Here is a 12,190-nt window from a genome sequence, read left to right as displayed (position 1 = left end):
CATTTATGAAGATTACGGAACATTGAACTTATGGATAACACTAGAAAATTATATATCAAATTAAATTGTCAGATTAATCGACTTACAACTTTTTATATAAATAAATCATAAATTATTTTTTGATAAAAAACTAGAATTTTATTATAATAATGATAGAGTTTACACAGCTAGTGGATGAGCAATCCACGAGACACCGAATTAGTCAGGGATTTAGCATGACTTAGTTAACAAATAAAATTCCAATCCCTAACTAGGTCCGATATGAGCAAATGATGAAACTGTGGCATGTTGATCGTCCAACTCGCTACTCTGTATTTAATCTTCTCCCAAACTTCTTAACAAATATTTGAACAAACAAGAATATTAAATTAAACGCAAAAACCTCACAGCGATATAATTGAAATGGAATGAAATATCCCTTGAATTAGAAATAAAACTTAGCCTAGAGTTCTTGAGAAGAGATGAAAATTCCTTACGGCCTTTCCTCTTGTGTTCCACATGAAGTTAGTGGTGGAAATAGTAGAGAGAAGTCTTAAGATGAAAACCCAAAAACTATAATAAAACCTAATAATAATAGAAAGAGATTATGTCTATCAATAAAAAAACTAGAGTTTTTATGGAATAAAACTCTTATCAAATCTTTCCTTGTCTCAATAATAAATCTCTCCAAAAGTCTTCAATGATTTAAATACCACAATTAGGACTCTAAAATCTAGCACAATTTTCACAAATTTCGAATTCTACTCCTCGCAATTCTCTCCAGCTTCAGTTTTCATAGGCAATTGAAAAACAATCACAAAGCATGCCCACGCCTTGTTCCAGGACTCTTATGTTTTGGTCCTTTTTTCAAAACTCTATCTTGGCAACTTCAAATGTGATATAAAAATCATCTATTTAGCCCAAATTTGCTGCAAGATCATAAAATTTCGTCCTATAACAAAAGACCCTGATGTTTGCTTTCTATTAGAAACGGAGCTAGCCCAATCTGCATATGTAAAAGTACTCGCTCTTCGGTCATCTTTGCAAAAACTAGATCTCTCCCAGGTGTTTATTTCAAGTATCTTTAGATCCTATAGACTACATCAAGATGACCTTGACACTGTGACCGTATATATTAAGTTACCAGGCTCGAGTAAGTGAGAGGTAGATGGGTTTGTCTTCCTACATCCGCTCATTTCCCTTCAAAAAAAATTATTTTTACTTGACTCACACCCAAGTTTATCAAGAAGCACAAAGGTTTCAATGTAGTCGATAAACGTAAGTTTGAGTGAATCCCTTGGCAACCAAACATGTCTTTTGCCTTTCAATTGAGCCATCTGGCCAGTATTTGATTGTAAATAGCCATTTGCGCCCCAACTGTGTTTTTCCCTATGGTATTTCCACCAAGATCCATGAATAATTTTTTTAAGGCATCCATTTCCACTAGCACCGCAGCTCTCCATTCAGGAACATCTATAGCTTCTTGAATTGACCTAGGAATAGTTAGACTATACAGTTTCGAAGTAAAGACACAAAATGTAGAGGAAAGATTTGAAGGAGATGAAGGTTACCGCTATAAATACTTGATGCCTACCACAAAAATTTCCTTTTGAGATGGATATCAATGTATTCTCATTTGTGACCTATATTCACTCTTCCAAGTGTTTCTTGCTTTGTAGTGATAATTTTGAATAGAATGCAAATGTAGTTAAATTTAGATATTATAACATTAAGAAAGCATCTAGTTTCAAAAATATTTGTATCGTTATTTTTAATGAACAGTGGTGGGTAACATAATTCAGTGATTTGTTGCTATCGTTATTTTCTGGTCATGTTTTAAATTTGTATTGTTTGCAGTCATTATCTTTGAATTAAGTTTTTCTGTACCTTTTATAAGAACTGATTGATTAATAATGTATTTGGATGGAAAATATGCTATGCCAAAATGGTATTCCTGTTGGATATTTTGGCATCATGCAACTGATTGTTCTTCCTCTGCCACGCATTTTTTGGTTTTACAGTTATAACTGTAGGTAGTGTTAGATTACGTTCATCATTTGCCATTAATTTTTGTATCAGATTAAGAAGCTTGATTTAGCAAGCAGAAGAGTGAGTACATTAGCGGGTACAGGAAAGGCTGGGTTCAAGGATGGATCAGCCTTGGCGGCTCAGGTAGAAAAGCATCCTTTACATTTTCTCTCTTAGGGTGGTTCCATCTAGTTCCGTGATAATAGGTAGATAGAATGTGAATAAAAACTATTTACTTCATGATTATGGTTTGCATGGACAATAACCAATAATAGTTATTTGCGGTTGTGGTTCACGTGAATGGCAACCAAAACCTTTTTTATGTAGATTTATTTTATACAACAAACTAGACAAAAACTTTATCTAGGAGTCTTGTTATGATACCGTATTCAAGTTTAAAATAGTAGAAAAGTCAGTGAAGAGAGAGCGGAATAGTAGAAAATATGATACCTCATTGTGCACAGTCGTACTCACGTGGACCTGGGTCGAGGGGCGAGGCATGACACTTTGCATGCTTATATTGTTCATATGGCATAATATTACAAATAACACCCACCTTAATCATCTATATTTTCCCAGTGCTTGTTTTGCAACAACTTCGAAGTACTAATATTAGTTCCTACTACATTACAGCTTTCTGAACCTTCAGGACTTGTTGAAGCTGGAAATGGTAGATTCTTTCATCATTCTTCAAACTTACTCTATTTACTGAACTGTTGATTAATATACCATCAAAAGCTTATGCATGAGACATGTATCATATAAAACCATTTGTAGTTGTTTATATTCAACATGGACAAACTTCGACAAACTTTGATGGAATTTAAGTACTCTTTGAGTCAAATGTATGTAGTTTTTATTTTGGATCTGCTCTGAATTCGGAAGAATATCAAGATGTTGAAGATTAAGATCAGATTAGATTAGGATCTTTTATTAGTTGGTAGAATCATATCGGTTGATTTGTTTGATGGTTATATCTTTTATCTCATCCTTGTATTTTAAATATTTGGGTAGATTAGTTTGTTAGCCTTAGGGTTTCAGTAGTCTATTTATTCAGCTTTGTACTTCATTTTATTATTCAGTGGAAATAAGAGATTCCCTCTCCCAAATCTCACGTATCAAAACTTACATGGTATCAGAGCCACTGGCAGCCGATCCATGACAAAATACGGGACGCAATCCGGGATGGCCTCCACCTCTCAAATCACAACCTCTTTACCCGCTCCTCAAATCACAAGCGACGCATCACCCCTTTCAATCACTTGCCATAAACTTAATGGCAAGAATTTCTTACCTTGGTCACAATCTGTATTCATGTACATATGCGGCCGAGGGAAAGAAGAGCTTCTCACGGGTTCCTCATCACAGCCCGAAACCACCGATCCAAACTACAAAACATGGAAGGCTGAAAACAACCAAGTGATGGCATGGTTAATCAATTCCATGATTCCTGAGATCGGGGAGAATTTTCTCCTTTATCCCTCTGCCTCGGAGATTTGGGAGGCTGCCCGTGAATCCTTCTCCTGCCGCGACAATACGGCTGAACTCTTTGCAATCGAATCGGCGGTTCATGATCTGCGACAAGAAGACTCCACAGTGACTGAGTATTTCTCTTCTCTTACCCGCAATTGGCAAACCATTGACTTGACAGAGACACATGATTGGAAATGCTCCAAAGACGAAAAGGTGTTCAGATCATTTATTGAAAACAAACGAGTCTTCAAGTTCCTCATGGGTCTCAACAACAACTTCGATGACGTCCGTGGCAGAATCCTTAGCACAAACCCCCTGCCGAACCTCCGTGCTGCTTTTTCAGTGGTTCGCCAGGAGGAAAGCCGACGCAAGGTGATGCTGGGCTCATCTCCTCAGTCATCTGATAACTCTGCACTGGTCGTTCAACGCCAAAATAGCTTTCCAACTAGTAATGTTACAGCCCCCCAAGGACTTCATCAAGGGCAGCCTTCAAGCAACACAAAAGGAAAAATGATTCCAGGACGTCCTTGGTGTGAATATTGCAAGAAACCAACTCACAATATCGAGAGTTGGTGGAAGATACATGGGAAACCACCTGATTGGAAGCCAGCCAGAGATCGCCGCGCTCACAGCGTGGTTTCTGAACCGACTCCTCCCATAGCAGCGCCTTTCACCAAGGAACAGTTGGAGGCACTACAGAAATTATTCCCAGCATGTGATGCCATCCTTAGTCATCGGAACGGGTAGTACAGCAATCCCAGGTGATATTCCCCTCACCCTTATTTCCCAGACTAATTTATCTAGCTACTGGATAGTAGATTCTGGTGCTTCAGACCATATGTGCAGCCAATTACAGATGTTCACCTCATACAGCCCCTCACGAGTCTCTAAATCAGTTCGAGTGGCAGATGGTTCTTGTACAAAAGTTCTGGGTTCGGGTTCAATTTGGTTATCCCCAGAATTATGCTTACATAATGTCTTGTTCGTTCCTGCACTTCATTGTAATTTGCTGTCTGTCAGTGCTTTCAACAAGAACTTACATTGCTCGACCATTTTTTCGACTGACTCATGTGTTTTTCAGGACCTGGAATCGGGGAGGACGATTGGCAATGCTAAGTGTTGTGCTGGTCTCTACCTATTCACGATGAAGCCGCCCGTAGAGTCATCTTCCAATGCCCCTGACCACCATACTTCCGCAGTCCAATCCATTAGGAATAACGAATTTTTGTTATGGCACTATCGTCTAGGTCATCCAAATTTTTTGTATCTCAAGAAACTATTTCCATCATTAGTAAACAACAAAACTTCTCGTTTGCCTTATTGTGATGTTTGTCAGTTTTCAAAACACACTCGCACATCGTTCACACCACATACATACACACCATCAAAACCCTTTTCCCTAATACATAGCGATATTTGGGGTCCTTCTCGTATAAAAAACATTACGGGTACTCGGTGGTTTCTACTGTTTGTTGACGATCATACTCGTCTGTCATGGGTTTTTCTCATGAAAGACAAAAGTGAGACGTCTACAATTTTCAAAACATTCTCCACCATGATACAGACACAATTCTCCACCAATATCCAAATTTTACGAACTGATCGGGCTCGAGATTTCTTTAACACTGTTCTTGGAGACTACCTAACCACTCAGGGAATTATTCATCAAAGCTCCTGCGTTGACACACCTCAACAAAATGGTGTCGCTGAAAGAAAAAACCGACACCTCCTTGAGGTAGCTCGTTCTTTACTATTCACACATAATGTTCCCCATCACTTCTGGGGTGATGCTGTCCTCACAGCCACATATCTCATAAATCGAATGCTTTCTAGAGTCCTTAAGTTCCAAACTCCCATTCAATCTCTTCTCAGCAGCCTATCCTAACTCACACCTAATTCACAATCTCCCATTACGTGTCTTTGGGTATGTCTCATTTGTGCATATATATTCCCAACATAGAAGCAAGCTTGACCCACGCTCATTAAAATGCATCTTCTTAGGATACTCTTCCAATCAAAAGGGGTACAAATGTTATTCTCCGACCACAAGAAAATTCTACAACACCATGGATGTAACCTTCCATGAGTCTGATCCGTTTTTTCCATCTTCCTCAGCTCAGGGGGAGCAAGGAATTCACGGCCATGACCTTTATGACCTTCAGAATCTGGATCCCATACATACTGATGGTGTAGACGTTATCCCACCAAATCATTCCCAAATCCAACCACCAAATCATTCCCAAATCCTTCCACCAAATCATTCCCAAATCCTTCCATTTGATCATGTGTACACTCGTAGGAATTCTCCTCAAGACCAACCACACAATCAGCAAACCAAGAGCACTCCCTCGATCCCAGATCCTCTGGAAAACAATCAAGGTACGTCAATTATCAACTCCCATGATATCGATGATAGACCTATTGCATTAAGAAAAGGAATCAGATCATGCACTCAATATCCTATCAGCAATTTTGTCTCTCTTGATCTATTGTCTCCTGCATATCGAGCTTTTATTGGGAATTTAGACCAAGTACAGGTCCCATCAAACATCACTGAAGCCCTGGAACATCCACAATGGAGGGCAGCAGTTTTTGACGAAATACATGCTCTTGAGAAAAATAACACTTGGCAGATCACAAATCTCCCTCCTGGAAAACGGACTGTTGGTTGCAAGTGGATTTTCACAATCAAACATAAGGCTGATGGGAGTGTTGAACGATACAAAGCTAGACTAGTAGCCAAAGGGTTTACTCAGACATATGGGATTGATTATCAGGAGACATTTGCTCTTGTCGCCATGTTAAATACGGTTCGTGTTCTTCTATCTATTGCTGCAAATCTAGACTGGCCCCTATATCAACTTGATGTCAAAAATGCCTTCTTAAATGGGGATTTGGAAGAGGAGATATATATGTGTATCCCACCTGGATTCGAAGATAAGACAACGGCTAATCAAGTCTATCGGTTAAAGAAATCTCTTTATGGTTTAAAGCAGTCTCCGAGAACCTGGTTCCACAAATTCACGAAAATATGGAAAGAAAGTGGATACGTACAGTGCCAATCAGACCACACTATGTTTGTCAAGCATTCCAACCCAGACAGGATCTCTGTTATCATCGTATATGTTGACGATATTATAATTACTGGGAACCATGAAGAAGACATCACTCAAGTCAAGCAACTACTCTCAAAAGAATTCGAGATGAAGGATCTAGGGCAGTTGAAATACTTCTTGGGGATGGAAGTGGCCAGATCAAAACATGGGATTTTTATTTCTCAAAGAAAGTATGTCCTTGATCTACTGAAAGAAACTGGGATGTTGGGATGCAAGCCTGTTGATACTCCTATGGATCCAAATATAAAACTTGGAAAGAATGAGGAAAGTCCAATGATCGACAAAGGACGATACCAAAGATTAGTAGGTAAACTGATATACCTATCACACACAAGGCCTGACATTGGATTTGTTGTAAGTGTTGTTAGCCAATTCATGAACAATCCGACTGAAGAACACATGGATGCTGTTTTTCGTATATTAAAGTACCTCAAAGGATCACCTGGAAAGGGACTATGTTTTCAGAAGACAGCTCTAAGAGATATACAGATATACAGTGACGCTGATTGGGCAGGATCTTCCACTGACAGACGATCCACATCTGGGTATTGCTCATTCATATGGGGAAACCTTGTAACATGGCGGAGCAAGAAACAATCTGTGGTAGCAAGGAGCAGTGCAGAAGCCGAATTTCGGTCCTTGGCCAATGGTACGTGTGAAGGAATATGGCTACAACGGTTATTAGCAGAACTGAAAGTAGGAGGACATCAAGTGATCGAACTAAAGTGTGACAATCAAGCAGCAATAAGTATTGCCAAGAATCCAGTCCACCATGATCGAACTAAACATGTTGAAATCGATCGTCATTTCATAAGTGAAAAGCTCGAGAAAGGGACACTGAAAATCTGTTACGTCCCCAGCCACACACAAGTTGCAGACATCCTAACTAAGGCCTTGTACCGACCAATCTTTGAAAACTTGGTATCCAAGTTGGGTATGATCAACATTTACCACCCAACTTGAGGGGGAGTGTTGAAGATTAAGATCAGATTAGATTAGGATCTTTTATTAGTTGGTAGAATCATATCGGTTGATTTGTTTGATGGTTATATCTTTTATCTCATCCTTGTATTTTAAATATTTGGGATAGATTAGTTTGTTAGCCTTAGGGTTTCAGTAGTCTATTTATTCAGCTTTGTACTTCATTTTATTATTCAGTGGAAATAAGAGATTCCCTCTCCCAAATCTCACGTATTAAAACTTACACAAGATAACAAGCTCTTTCACACAAATTATTTAAAAGCTCCAGTTTTAAATGTTAGAAACAAAACCTGATATTACATATGACATTGTTGCACCGGACCCTTCAAATTACTTGAGCGTGTATTGATTATTGTTTGACAAACCCAAGCATTGAATCTTATGATCCAGTAACGAAAATGCTCTTTTTTACATTGCTGCCTTTACTTTCAGAAAATTTTCCATTTTTACACCTTCTTTTACACCTTTTGGAAAAGAAAGGGTAATCTAATCAGTTATTGGCATTGATCATGGGCATACTCAGGAAGATTATTCATAGCCGATACAAATAACAGCGAAATCAGATATATGGACCTGAATGAAAAGGAACCGGTACTTCTTACTTTGGAGTTAAAAGGTGTCCAACCGCCTGCACCAAAATCAAAATCTTTGAAGCGTCTTAGAAGGAGATCTGAAGCTAACACAGAAACAGTCCCAATTGATGGCAGTTCAGCTACCGAGGGAAAACTATTTCTGAAGATAATGGTTCCAGAAGGGTATCATTTGTCAAAGGTTCGATCATGTGTTGGATGGATAATTATGATTTTACAGTATTGTATGTTGCTTTGCTTATTACTTGTTGATTCTTCTGCCCATCCATGGTGTCACAAATGGGAATTATTTTTTGCTAACATTGTGCACGCACATGTTATGATTCTCGTGGTTCCACATTTTGCACTCGTGTGTTCATCAACTGCACAAATCTCGTGTAGGAAGCACAAAGTAAATTTACCGTGGAAGCAGAACCGGAAAATGCAATCTCAGTTAACCCCTTGGATGGGAATATCGACAGGGAAGGATTTGCCATTGTACAGTTCAAAAGATCCTCCCCTTCACCTTCCAAAAGTAAAATTTACTGCAAGGTATGCATACATATTCTCTTTTTGGCCTCTATTCATCGGTTTGCTCGATCAGATTCATTGTATTCTCCTCCCTCAATGTTTCTATACTTGATAAAAAGGTGACTGAAGATACTGAACTTTCAAAATTATCTGGTTTTGTTAGTGGTTCAGTCATAAAAGCCTAGATTCAGGATATGACGGAGAATAAGGCTTTTATTAATTTCTTATAATTTATAATAAAATTGTCATCCATCCTTGATATAGGTAAGAAATATCTTCACATAAATATGATACAAATTATTTACTATAACTAAATCAAAATAAAATCATTTCAAGAATTTTTTTCTGTACGAATCTAATCGAATATCAGTAAATACTTATCTAGACCTCTTGCTTGCAGGTATACTACTGCAAGGAAGATGAAGTTTGTTTGTACCAACCATTGATGTTTGAAGTATCTTTTCAAGAGGCTCTTCGAGATGCTACCCCGGCCAACATATCACTACCTTACCTTGTAAAGCCTAAATCACCTACATTCGATTTGCCTAGTCCAGTTCCTTGATGAATCTATTAATGCACATCTGTCCGTATTTCATTCCACCAGTATATGGATACCGATTCAAATAGTTTCAGCTTCGATTCAGTATTTGAATTAAAGGGTATTTTTTAAATTATATTATATTAAAAAGGAATGGTACTGCCGCTCGTGGGGTAACAAAGTAATGTGAGTTCAACTATTTCGCAATTACATTATAAAATTCATTCCATATCTTACTATTATATATATATATATATATATAAGTGTGTATAATTGAGATTGTTTTCCGATTGTGCATTGACAAAAATATCTTTCGTGCAAACTTGAACATAAAACTTATTATTATTGTAATATAAAGATAAATATAATAGGACATAAATGCTATTCCACAAAATATATAATTAATAGTCTAACAAATGCTAATGAATTATCACTACAATATACATTGATTGTAATAATTTATATCACTTCAAAAATAAAATGTAACTCTTATATTAATTTTCTCAAATAATCCATCTTTATACTAACTTTAAATATTTTATCATTTTAATTTTCTTTCTACATGTTATTTTATGATTTTAATGCAATTTTGTAATTATATTTTAGTGTATTGTTTAATTAAATAATAAATTATAAAAAAAACTTATTATTATTGTAATATAAAGAAAAATATAATAGGACATAAATGATATTCCACATAATATATAATTAATACTATAACAAATACAAATGAATTATCTCTACAATATACATTGATTGTAATATACAATATACAATCACTAAACACATACATAATATATATATATATATATATATATATATATTAATAATTTATTATATAACATAAAATCAACGGCTTGAATTTTAATTTGAAAAACAATTTTGAAAGTAAGGTATATAAGTTCTTAATTAATTTATTCGTCTAATATGACAAAAGACTAAACCAATATAAATAAAAAAATGATTCGAATTATTTTTTAAAAAAATCAAATTTTAATTTTTATTAAATAATTAATATTTACATGCATCGCACGTGCTTCTTGCTAGTCAGTGGAAATAAATAAAAACAGGGGTTAAATATACTAATATAGGTGTTAAATATACTAATAAACAAGTTAAATTGTTATACATGAATTTTATAGGATTTCAATTATAAAATTAATTCGACTTTTTTTTATATTATATTATATTGTATTGTATTATTAGCTCCAAGAAGCTAGAATGGACCCGAAGTGATTCTGGATTTGCTCTGCGCTGTTTGTTCTCCGAAACTCTTCGAGGATTCTTCATTTCCCGAAAGCTAAGTCTTTTGGGCCCTTTTCGTTTGTATGGAAAAATACAGCGGGAGATTTGGTCGCTGGTAGAGAAGAAGCAGAATCTGTGGCAGAAGAAGAAGAAGATGCGAGTAAGAGCAGCAATATTTCTGAGCTGAAAGACCACTGCATACAACTCCTGGACCTCTTCAAAAATCCCAGAAAAATTCCTACACAATCACTCCTGCACCTTCTCCAATGATTACCCTCTCCATCTATTCAACTGTTCTTTGAGTATGTCTCTTGTCACGTCCCGAATTCGAGACACGTTATCAGAGTTATTTAACAATTTAAAATCGTCAAACAACAAGCCACGTAGTTCAGAAAATAACCAAAAGTCAGTTTATTAGACAACTCGTGACTGTTTCTACCATGTAAAACACAAATGCGGAAGCGATAACATAAAGGAAAATAAAACTAAAACCAATGCTTGAAACTTCATGTCTCGAACTTGATCACCAACCCCAAAACATGTGTTGTTAATCATCTTCTAACTGATCTTCGCCCTTATCTGGGGAGGGAAGTAAGGGGGATAAGTCTTTGGGGAAAAACATTCAGCGTGGCGTGTGGGAGCCAATCGTACATAAGAATATCGAAATATATATAACATGAATTGAAAGGTGAAATATCGTAGAATATATTGCAACATGAAATCAAGACACGGGAAAAACAAAATTCGAAATAAGGCATTAAAACATATCAAACAAGGCATTGTTATTAATCTTTTTATCCATGGTACTGATCAGTCTCTAATTGTTATTCTTCTGAGGGGGCGAGGCCATATATGGATTATTATAATCCACCACATCAGGGCCTTATCTTATTATGTCTTGGAAATTTCTTTACCACTTTTAATTCGAATCATAACAGTGTGTTTTCAAGACATCATAGCATAACAGAGAATCATATAGAACGAAACATGTATGAATCAGATGACGTGAAACGAGTAGTGTACGATTGAATTTTCAAAAACAGGAACATCATTATTTTAAAACAGACATATATAAGCCCACTTACTTGTTATTGATCTTAAGAAAGGTGGAAGAAGATTAATTGGAATACTCGAACTCTAATGTTGTCCACTTGCCTCGAACTGGACTGGAACTTGGCTGCTGCAGGTGTTTCGAATTTATAGGATCCGCTCGAGTTGTTTCTGCTATCCAAGATGTGCAGAATCTGCTCGAATTTTGATGCTATCAAGTATTGTGAAAAGGAACAGATTCTGGTAGAAAATTAGCAGAATTTTGTACTGAAGTTGACAAACTTTCTGCTGAAACTTTCTGAATGTTTGCAGATGTTTTGTGGCTTCATTGTGCCATCATGCAGGGTATTTGTAGGCCCATGGAGGTGAGATGAAGAGGCTGTCATTCAAGGCCATTACAGCCATCTTTTAAGGCCTTCATTAGCCTTAAAACTGGCCGTTACTTGTGCAGTCAAAACGTCCCTTTGAATGCCCCTTTTGAATGGCATTAGATGATACCAAATTGTTATTACCCTTTCTGTTGAATTTTATTTCAAATTCGAAAATCTGAGCAGAATTATTTATTTAATTTTTTGAGTTCTTGCATCTCTTTTTTGAACTTGTTGCGTCTTTGTTTAAACCGAATTCCTATATGCCCTTAATTGTGAATAGTATTGTGAAATACAGATTCTTTTTATATA

At 36.5% G+C, this 12,190-nt stretch overlaps 1 protein-coding gene across 3 annotated transcripts in view; it reads left to right on the top strand.

Moving 5' to 3' along the window:
• LOC142518994 (protein SUPPRESSOR OF QUENCHING 1, chloroplastic) overlaps nucleotides 1-9,379 on the top strand; it is a 41,690-nt gene extending 32,311 nt beyond the window's left edge. For all 3 annotated transcript variants that reach the window (XM_075621870.1, XM_075621869.1, XM_075621868.1), the window contains 5 exons: nucleotides 2,059-2,151; nucleotides 2,641-2,677; nucleotides 8,101-8,348; nucleotides 8,549-8,698; nucleotides 9,078-9,379. In XM_075621870.1, the coding sequence (XP_075477985.1) occupies nucleotides 2,059-2,151; nucleotides 2,641-2,677; nucleotides 8,101-8,348; nucleotides 8,549-8,698; nucleotides 9,078-9,239 (690 nt within the window). In that variant the 3' untranslated portion in view covers nucleotides 9,240-9,379. The remainder of the gene's footprint in view (nucleotides 1-2,058; nucleotides 2,152-2,640; nucleotides 2,678-8,100; nucleotides 8,349-8,548; nucleotides 8,699-9,077) is intronic.
• Nucleotides 9,380-12,190: the final 2,811 nt, after the last annotated feature.

The sequence above is a fragment of the Primulina tabacum genome, chromosome 11, assembly GCF_025594145.1.
Source record: "Primulina tabacum isolate GXHZ01 chromosome 11, ASM2559414v2, whole genome shotgun sequence".
Lineage (NCBI taxonomy): Eukaryota > Viridiplantae > Streptophyta > Magnoliopsida > Lamiales > Gesneriaceae > Primulina > Primulina tabacum.
Note: the sequence above shows the minus strand (reverse complement) of the source record. Positions and strands in the feature narration are given on the sequence as shown.